The 9,321-nt window shown below is 36.2% G+C and overlaps 3 protein-coding genes across 4 annotated transcripts; 1 reads left to right on the top strand and 2 right to left on the bottom strand.

Annotated features, from left to right (window-relative positions):
* Positions 1-2,290: 2,290 nt before the first annotated feature.
* Positions 2,291-7,338, bottom strand: LOC132699883 (NADH-ubiquinone oxidoreductase 75 kDa subunit, mitochondrial). Of its 2 annotated transcripts, none has more exons than XM_060666842.1 (8): positions 7,089-7,338; positions 6,695-7,006; positions 6,340-6,642; positions 5,879-6,292; positions 5,391-5,671; positions 4,247-4,519; positions 2,568-3,020; positions 2,291-2,512 (listed from the first exon to the last, which is right to left on the bottom strand). In XM_060666842.1, exons 2-8 carry the CDS (start codon positions 7,002-7,004, stop codon positions 2,363-2,365), a joined length of 2,184 nt encoding a protein of 727 aa, XP_060522825.1. In that variant the 5' UTR covers positions 7,005-7,006; positions 7,089-7,338; the 3' UTR covers positions 2,291-2,362. The 2 variants fall into 2 exon arrangements, with proteins under 2 accessions (XP_060522825.1, XP_060522824.1); XM_060666841.1 differs by having other exon boundaries at positions 7,123-7,334.
* Positions 7,339-7,745: 407 nt separating this feature from the next.
* On the top strand, positions 7,746-8,603 carry LOC132698956 (elongation factor 1-beta'). Its single transcript, XM_060665303.1, has 2 exons — positions 7,746-7,906; positions 7,993-8,603. The coding sequence occupies exons 1-2, from the start codon at positions 7,827-7,829 to the stop codon at positions 8,567-8,569; spliced, it is 657 nt and encodes a 218-aa protein (XP_060521286.1). The 5' UTR covers positions 7,746-7,826; the 3' UTR covers positions 8,570-8,603.
* Positions 8,604-8,633: 30 nt separating this feature from the next.
* On the bottom strand, positions 8,634-9,274 carry LOC132698957 (uncharacterized). Its single transcript, XM_060665304.1, has 2 exons — positions 8,980-9,274; positions 8,634-8,921 (listed from the first exon to the last, which is right to left on the bottom strand). The coding sequence occupies exons 1-2, from the start codon at positions 9,262-9,264 to the stop codon at positions 8,634-8,636; spliced, it is 573 nt and encodes a 190-aa protein (XP_060521287.1). The 5' UTR covers positions 9,265-9,274.
* Positions 9,275-9,321: the final 47 nt, after the last annotated feature.

Raw genomic sequence — 9,321 nt, 5'->3', positions numbered from 1 at the left:
CTAACCTACACTGTTAATGCAGGCAGGGACATTCAATATGTGCATGCCCGATTTGATCTCGCTTTTAACAAATAAGACCTTCTGGTATTCAACAATCAACATGGCCGCTGACAGTTCGTCAATTCGGCAGCTTGGCATATGGGGTTTTTTGGTAGTATTTTGTTAAAATATGCCGAGATCGCTTTAAAATTTTAGGGTAAAAACGATATAAGCGTACGGAGATGGCTGTTTATAAAGAAAAGTGCAGGTCAATGTGTGAAATGCGCTAAAAGCTAAAAACAAGCTATAATTTTCAACAGTTCTTAAAAGACACCTTTAGATCACAGCCTACGAACCATACAATAGATTCATTCGCAACGATGGCGTTGACGATTCTGCCCTTTTCTGTTTTTAAACGAAATATGACTTTTTTCATTCAAGTATGATTCTGTAGATTTTGAATTTTATATTAATATAATCCCCATAAATCTCCTTAATTAATTGTTAATTGTTTAAAAAGGAAGACAAATATATCAATTGAAATATATTATATCAGATTACGAATTCAAGATTCATTTAGACAGTAGAAGAGTGGAAATGTCAAATGAGGTATGAGCCATTTTTTGATATATTAACATTTTGTGTTAGAATTGTCGTACGTGCCCCGACGCATGTCCTGAGAAAAGGAATATGTGCTTATCGTAATAATTAAGTAACCTGCATATGCTTTATTTTTACCAACACGGCAATTATAACCATTGTTTTAAATTTAAACAGGTTTTTCTTAATTATCTCAAAAATGTAATTTTCGCACATACCCCCTTTGGCATTTCCACGCTTCACTAGCTTCTGCTATAATTGCGAGTTTAATACTCCAATATCCGTAATAGAAATTGTAGGGTTCTCCCTCAAGATGACTCATGCTCCACGCGTGGGGAGAAAAATCAATGAAGATTTTCGTGACCTAGCGCACAACATTCCATCATGTCAAATATGCTCCTTACAGGCCTTGATTCGCGACGTGCATCTTGAAAACGAGGCCGCCACTTACAATCTCTTAAAATTACGCGAATATGTAAAACGGTGCTGCTTTCCGGAATAATCTATTAAAAATTTGAAAATACGGCTCTGAACTCGAACTGCACACATTAACTTTTGTTATTCCGATGCATTGCTAAATTGAGCAATGTTGTTTGTCGCACCCATTTATTAGTTTTAATTTACTGCTCTGCGATTTACATTTCTAATTAAATTTTCTTACCGAGTCTTTCTGTTTTTCGCCGAACGTCGGCTACTTCACCGCACAAAACAGAACAGTGACATTTCCGCGAACAATCGATCGCCCATGCGCAAAACCGGCGACACCATTAGAACAGGACCGCATTTGCGAAGTAAACAACTTGTAAGGTATCGATCTCGAAATATTTATTTCTTTATTATCAACGGTTTAACGATTTTTACAATTTTGAAAATATAATAACTATATTGATATATCATTGAATACATTTGAATAGTATTGACTGCTTTAAAACTCTATTTTGCTCTTATATGTAGTCAGTTTCGGAATATGCTTGTCAGGTTTGGTCTCCTTACAGTCGGTATGTTTAACAGATTGAGAGTGTAAAAGAGAAATTTGGGTTCAAAATGGGTGTACAAAGTGAGGATATTATATATGATGAATTACCCCAGTCCTTTAATCTTACAAGTCCTAGTAAAAAAAGAAAGTGTATTGATATAAAAACCATGCATAAAATACTAAATGGCTTAATATAGATTGTCTAGAATTGGTGTTCTTGATAGAATTTAACGTATCAGAGAGCTCTGAGAGTCCTCAACCTCTTTTCTATTTTATAGAACAAATTATGGTTTATCTTTATCTCTGACACCCACCAATTGTGGTGTAGACATCTTTAATCATTGTTTTAATTTTTACCTCAAAAATAAAAAAATATCCTGTGATATATACTCGTTTTATTCTCGTATCGGTTTTTTAATAACTTAAACTTTTGGAACTGTGTTGTTGTGGATTGTAACCATTTTCAAATTTTCAAAGAAACTTCCATAGACTACAGTAATACTTTTTACAAATTTACAACCGATTCCAGGAGGAATCCCGAAGATTTGAAAATAGTATTAATTCCATCTTAGTAAATGGCTGGTCCCTTAAAAACAAAAAAATATATTTCTGTAGACCCGCCAAATTAATTTTTTTCAGGATTCCATTAGTCCAAAAATAGGTGAAAACGTTTAGGGTGTCGACTTTTTATTTGTTCCTTAAAAGCAATATACACTTGAAATAAAAAAAGAAAAATCTTTATACACTTTTTAATAAATCTATGGCTCAATTTAATTCCCTAATATCAAGTTTCGACGATAATATAATTTAATATTTCGACTGTTTCTGCTTTAGAACGGCTTGCACACATTTAGCCATCGTGGGTGACGCTCTACTGATTGAGTCGGTCATAAAATAGTCTTGCAGCTCCTTGAGCTTGACGTCCAAGGGCGAATTATTCAACTGGGCCTTCACTTTCTAAAAAAATAAAACGTCATTAAATAAAAGCACCTGCCAGGTCTTTGGAGCTCACCTTAGACAAGTCTTGCGCCTGTTTGAAGTAGTTCGCGTCCTCGACGGTTCCAAATCGTGTTAAATGGGGAGCGATCTCCTCCATTCTATCCCTGATTTCGCTCAGATTATCGTAGGGCAACGTCTCGCCGACGAGTTCCGACAAGGCCCTTATCACTTTCCAGTCCTCTCTGGCTCGTCCGGGGGCCGTGACTGCGACTAAAGTCTCTTGAGCCCTGCCCTCGGTATTTACATAAGTCGCTTGTTTTTCGGTATACGCGGCGCCGGGTAAAATGGCGTCTGCCATGGCGGCTCCTCGGTCACCATGATGGCCTAAATAGACTACAAACGAGTCGCCCGTTAGTTCGGACCTTTCTATGGCGCCATCGTCAGCCCCGATCAATAACAGAACCTTGGGATTCAGGGTCCTTATTTTATCAACGCCAGGGGTGTAACCGATGTCCAAAGCGGCCACCTACAAAATGTGGTCATGTTGCTCTTTGGGTGCAATAGAATCCACGAAATAACACTTCCGAGAAAATCAGTGATTTAGGAAAATAAAAACTGAAATATTGAGATAACTCATATCAACTCTCCTATTTATTACAAAATTTCTAGTGATATGTCTTTATAATTACATATTGATTTGTATTACTCTCTTTCTAAAACAAAAACTATTTATGTTAACTAAAAATAGCTATTTTTTTATGTGCCATTATTGCACCCAGTGGGTGATAATCAAATATTATCAATATTATCAACGCTGATTATTTGAGGGTACCATAGTAGGTGTCTGGAGATTAGTATCACACATTTTAAGTTTAGTCTTAAATGATAGCACAAACACAGTAAGGGTTCAATTTTTTTTAAGGTTATAGGTTATGTTTTCGTTTCAATAAAATACTCAAACTGGTTTCATTCCCACTTCTGATACTTGCAAAGTAGTAATTGCGTAGTACACTATTGATGAATAATCACGAAATCAGTTAGTCTTAAACAATTAAAAAACACACCAAAACTGCGTGAGAGAGCTTCCATGGGGCTGAAATTTTTATAGTTTTTATCGATTGATTTTGATGAACGATTAATAAGAAAACACGTTATGACCAACACTTTTAATATAACGTAATCTTATGGTCTATTTACTGGAATGAAAATCCAATGATGTGCATAAAAAAATCAAAATCGAGGGTTTGAAAATCTGCTTCTGAGAGAGTCTACAAACGTTTTGTTAATTTTAAAAAATTAGTTTAATTTAGGTTATCAAAAAAGAAAAATATTTATAAAAGAATGAAAAAAATAGAATTTTTAAAATTACAATGTCTTTTTTGCGATAACTTCAAAGGACAGCGAAATATCTTGGATTTTATAGATATTCTTAAAAGGTATGAAAAACGACAAATTGTCTCTAATGTAGTGTTGGGACTGGTCAATTGACCGTGGCCAATTGACCACTTCTTAATTGACTAGTCAAATTCGATCAAAATGTTTTAAAGAAAATTTTTAAAAGTAAAATTTATCTATATCTCCCTTTAAGGATTATCCGAATGTCATACTTAGCGATTCCCAGAATGACGCAATGGCGATGTAAGGCACAATATAAATAAATATAAATTTCATGGTATTTGAGTCAATTGATACAAAAAAAATTCACCGGTCAATTAATTTATTTAAGATAACCCTATGATGGTAAAGGAGTACCTGACTGGCTATCTTGTGTAGTACATTCAACACCTTCCAATCTTTGGAATCGACAGAAGTTGCGGCGGCTAGCGATTGCGCCGCCGCCAATATGGCGGCCCCGTCCGGCCTCTCCAACACCTCTGAACCTACAATTATTAAGGGTTTTTTGGCCGACTTTAGCCTTTTGCTCACGTCATGTTGACCAGTCGCGACCTGCTGGAGGATACTAGGACTATCGCCCAGGTGTGTGTATTGGTAACGTAAATCGACCTTGGGGCCAATTAACGCGATCTAATAATTAAATAATACCATGACATGGTACAAATCGCATCGTATAGCGACGCCACTAAACATTAATAAGATAAGAAAGGTCACTCTTTGTCCAATAACATCCACACATTGCCCGTCATGCAGGAAAAAGTTTAGCACGCGAGTCTGCAGAATAAAGAAACAAATTTTCCTAATACAACACGTCTGTTTGAACTGCTTTAATATTAGATAAGAATAAAACTATTTACAAATCTTCTGGATTCCTCCTGGCTTCTTCAAAGATTAACAGAATAATGGGCCAAATGTCAGCAAGCTCGATTTATTAACCAACCAACGCAGGAGGAATCCAGAAAATGTGTAAATAGTATTACAGTCACCCAGTGGTTTCCAACCTGTGGATCGCGCGAGACTATTGCAAGGGGGCATGCAGCTGCTGTCAAAATTTCATTTTGTTTTTGTATTTTTGTAAGATTTGTTTTTATTACATTTAAAATGATTATTTCTTATAATAAATAATTATTTTTTGATGTATATTTTTATATAATATGTATATTATTTTGTAGCCCATTAAATAAATGATAATATCAGTTGAGTATTTATGAAATTAGATTGTAAGAATTTTTTTTTAAAGAGGGTCGCAGGTACAAAAATGTTGGAACCACTGCAGTAACCTGTGGAAGTTTCTTTCAAAAAATTAAGTTGTCATTGTCAAAAAAACCTAGACTCTTCTCTTTTTATAATTTCTATAACTAAAAATTACAATTTCGGCAACCCGGGAAGGGACGTGACCCCAAGTAAAAAAACTGGTATTGGGATTTAAGACCCATCCTACCTCAACAATGAACAAACCGAGAGTGCCCCTTTTTATCTTGTTTTCAGCAGCGATACTCACATCCAATTCGTTATGGACGTAACCCTTGCGCAGTCTAGAGTTTAATAATGGGGCTTCCAAGCGCGGGTTGGTGCCGACCAACAGAACGAAATCGGCTTCCTCTGCCGCAGCTATTTTGTTATTTAGCAAATAACTGGATCGTAAATCAGTACCAGATCCATCCATCGGAAAAATGTGTTCTGTGCATAATACCTCCGACCCCAAACGGTTCAACAAATCTTTCACCGCCACCAAAACTTCGGCGTCGGCAAAAGCGCCTGCGATCGCACCGACGCTACTGCCTAAATTGGAACATTATACTCTTTTTGTATTGAAGATGGAGAGAGTAATAATATATTTAATTAAAATCTAACTGCGAGCAGTACAAAAATGAATGGTAAAAATGAATGAATGAATGAAGAAAGGTGATGAACCACATAATAATTTTAAATACTTTTTCATACTTTCCATACATAGACATACTAAAGTAACCAAAGCTATTTACTTACCAGTATTTTTAATTTGTTTTGCTACTGTTAGTAGTGCTATTTCCCAATCGACAGCCTTCAATTCCCCTCTATTGTCCTTAAGCATTGGAGTTACCAACCTTTGCCGTTTCAACCCGTCATAACAGAACCGGGACTTATCTGCCAACCACTCCTCATTGATTTCCTCGTTGAGCCTAGGCATAATCCGCATGACTTCGTTTGTTCTCGTGGAAACGACTATATTGGAACCGACGGCATCCAGCACATCAATAGAGTCTACTTTACGGATTTCCCATGGTCTAGCTGTAAAACTGTACGGTTTACTGGTTAAAGCTCCCACTGGGCACAAATCGATAATATTCCCTGATAATTCGGAAAGGAACATTTTTTCCACGTAGGTCCCCACCTGCATTTCATTGCCCCGTCCAGTAGTTCCTGCAAACAGCAATTACATCATTGCTACTGTACACACATACCTTTACCTAAATCATCAACTCCAGCAACTTCTGATGCGAACCTAATGCACCTTGTGCAGTGAATGCACCTAGTCATAATAGTTTTAATCAATGGCCCAATATCTTTATCCTCAACAGCCCTTTTCCCTGTATAATTAATATCTACAAATCTAGAACGGTCTGATCCAAAGGCCATGCTTTGGTCCTGTAAATCACACTCTCCCCCTTGATCACAAATAGGACAGTCCAAAGGATGATTGTATAATAAAAATTCCATTATACCTTCCCTAGCTTTTTTAGTCATTTCAGAATCTGTTTTGATGCGCCACCCTTAAAAAAAAAAACATGTAAACCTAAATACTTTCAAATGAACAGTTTTTACCTTTCATAACAGGCATTGCACAAGCCGCGACAGGCTTGGGAGATTTTTCTACTTCAACAAGACACATTCTGCAATTACCAGCAACTGCTAAACGTTCATGGTAACAGAACCTGGGGATTTCTATTCCAACCAAAGCAGCAGCTTGTAATACTGTTGTTCCAGGTTCAACTTTAACTGGTATGTCATCGATAAATACTTCTATTTTTTCCGGTTTCTTTGCTTGATCACTGGAGGCTCTTGTGATTACTGCAATGTGCTTGGGGCTGAGATTGCCTGTACTAAGAGCTTTGCCAAAAATCGTTCGCAGCATGACTACAACCACAGAGAATTACATAATAAAATGATCTAACCTAAATAATAATGTTAAGAGTATCCAATTGAGTTTATTGAATACCTCTATGATGCCTCAATTTAAGAAGTGTAGGTACCTTAAATTATTTTAGATTTGTTGATAAATAGCGAAATATTTAAAAGTCGTTCATGAACATCACAATATACATGGCATTACCAACGTTGCCATGTTTAAATTTCCTGCAATCCACTTTTGCTAGAAGTGCCTACAAAGTGCACGAAGCACCGAACGCGCCCGACACGTTCGCTGCTCCGTGGAATTTTATTTCAACTCATATTTTACGATCTATAGAAGTCCCATAAAATTGGTTGCGATTATAAAAACTTTAACCGCTTTACGTGTTTTTTTTTTCAATGAATCCCTGGAAACCCACAATAGAGATTAAAAAAAAAAATAACAAAAAACCTCTCTCACCTCCGTCTCATTGGAACCACGAACAAAAGAAGGGAAGCGTTGAAAAACGCACAAAAGATGGATGGATGCAACGCGCAACGCGCTAATGTGTACATGCCATAATACTTCAACGTTTTTTTTCTATTTCTTTAATCGACGACGTGGACAAGTTTTCTAAGATCAATCGACCAGTGTGGAATCTTGTTTTATCTATGCTGCAATTTCCACACTTCTTTTCTTTTGATTGATGGGTTAACCTTACTTTAGACACTGAGCCAGCCCAGCTAAGAATGCATTCTTAATTCAATGGTATCTAATTTCCTTTCTTGGGTGCTTCCTGCCGAGGATAATATCTAGGAACAGCTGGTTTAATTAATTTTGTAAAAAATGGCTTTTGGCAATCTAAAATCTGACAAGGAGCTTGCCGAATTAAATAAACATTTGGAAGACAAAAGCTATATTGAAGGGTAGGTTCTATTTGAAATAAATTCATCCACGTGGACGTAATGTTATAGGTTAGCTGTTGTATAATGTTAAAAAATTGGATTTCTAGCTATTTCCCTAGTCAAGCCGATATCGCCATTTTGAACAAACTAAATAAAGCTCCAGCAGCGCATCTTCCGCATGCGTTGCGTTGGTACAATCATATTAAATCATTCTCGGCAGATGAATTGAAAAGTTTTGGTGCATCCCCCTTAAACACAGCCCCAACTACTACAGCACCCGTACCCAAAGATGATGGTGATGATGACGACGTAGACTTGTTTGCATCAGATGAGGAAGAGGATGAAGAAGCAAATAAAATCCGAGAAGAAAGATTAAAAGCATATGCCGAAAAGAAAGCTAAAAAACCTGAACTGATTGCCAAATCAAGTATTGTTCTTGATGTTAAGCCTTGGGATGATGAGACTGACATGAAGGAATTGGAAAAATCTGTTAGAACAATTGAAATGGATGGTCTAATCTGGGGTGCTTCTAAGCTGGTTCCAGTGGGATATGGTATCAATAAGTTGCAAATCATGTGTGTAGTTGAAGATGCAAAGGTTTCCATTGATGAGTTAACTGAAAAAATTGAAGAATTTGAAGACTTTGTCCAATCGGTTGATATTGCCGCTTTTAATAAGATTTAGTTTGTTGCTTTCAAAATAAATTTTTTTCAGGTTTTATTATTTTTTACTAACCTTAATCAAGAAATTACAGAACAATTTCATTATTAACTTGAAGAATCTTATATAATCTTAAATTATGACTAGGAGGTACAGAAACTATAGAATCACTTAAAGGTAATTTTACATTGAGAGTATGACAATAATTTCTCACTTTTTTTGGTTCAATGAAATCGGAGAGCAATGGTTCCTTATCTTTGGCTGGTAATGGGGCTCTTGCAGGTAAAACAGATTGAGATTTTGGTTGTTGACTTCCCAATGGTATTAGGTCCTTATACACTGGTTGATCCAATGGAAAATTAACTCTCCTTGTTATCTGAATAAAATAAATGTGTCAATTGTGTTTGGACATAATGTTCTAACATGATACCTACCTTTTCATCTACTGCAAGTTTTAATCTGTCTGCTTCAGACAAACTTTTAGTTTTTCTGGGCTTAACAACTGCCTCGATTTTCTTGGAAAAATGTAGGGTGCTGCAAGGTTCTGGTTTATCAAAATCCGATTTTGATAAATTGTGCACCAAAGATTTTTCATTCTTCCCAGAATCATTGGAGGTTTGTAAAGACGTTTTGGAAACAACCGGGGTTATTTTGGGCAATGGTTGTTCCGAATTGCGAACTAGTTTTTTCTTACATTCTGCCTTTTTATCTTTATTCATTATCAACACAAAACCGTTTTCGATCAGTTTTAAACAGATGCACAGAATAAAAGCTTT

The sequence above is a fragment of the Cylas formicarius genome, unplaced genomic scaffold, assembly GCF_029955315.1.
Source record: "Cylas formicarius isolate icCylForm1 unplaced genomic scaffold, icCylForm1.1 PGA_scaffold_3__17_contigs__length_32017465, whole genome shotgun sequence".
Lineage (NCBI taxonomy): Eukaryota > Metazoa > Arthropoda > Insecta > Coleoptera > Brentidae > Cylas > Cylas formicarius.
This window is presented reverse-complemented; position numbering and strand designations above follow the sequence as displayed.

Excerpts from the sequence above, each read along its gene's own strand:
- LOC132698957 (XM_060665304.1), bottom strand. The coding sequence starts at position 9,264 with ATGAATAAAGATAAAAAGGCAGAATGTAAGAAAAAACTAGTTCGCAAT. Across the intron at positions 8,922-8,979 it reads AACTTGCAGTAGATGAAAAG|ATAACAAGGAGAGTTAATTT; the intron begins GTAGGTATCATG and ends TATTTTATTCAG.
- LOC132699883 (XM_060666842.1), bottom strand. The coding sequence starts at position 7,004 with ATGCTGCGAACGATTTTTGGCAAAGCTCTTAGTACAGGCAATCTCAGC. Across the intron at positions 6,293-6,339 it reads TGCTGGAGTTGATGATTTAG|GAACTACTGGACGGGGCAAT; the intron begins GTAAAGGTATGT and ends TGCTGTTTGCAG. Across the intron at positions 5,672-5,878 it reads AAAACAAATTAAAAATACTG|GCAGTAGCGTCGGTGCGATC; the intron begins GTAAGTAAATAG and ends GTTCCAATTTAG.
- LOC132698956 (XM_060665303.1), top strand. The coding sequence starts at position 7,827 with ATGGCTTTTGGCAATCTAAAATCTGACAAGGAGCTTGCCGAATTAAAT. Across the intron at positions 7,907-7,992 it reads GACAAAAGCTATATTGAAGG|CTATTTCCCTAGTCAAGCCG; the intron begins GTAGGTTCTATT and ends TTGGATTTCTAG.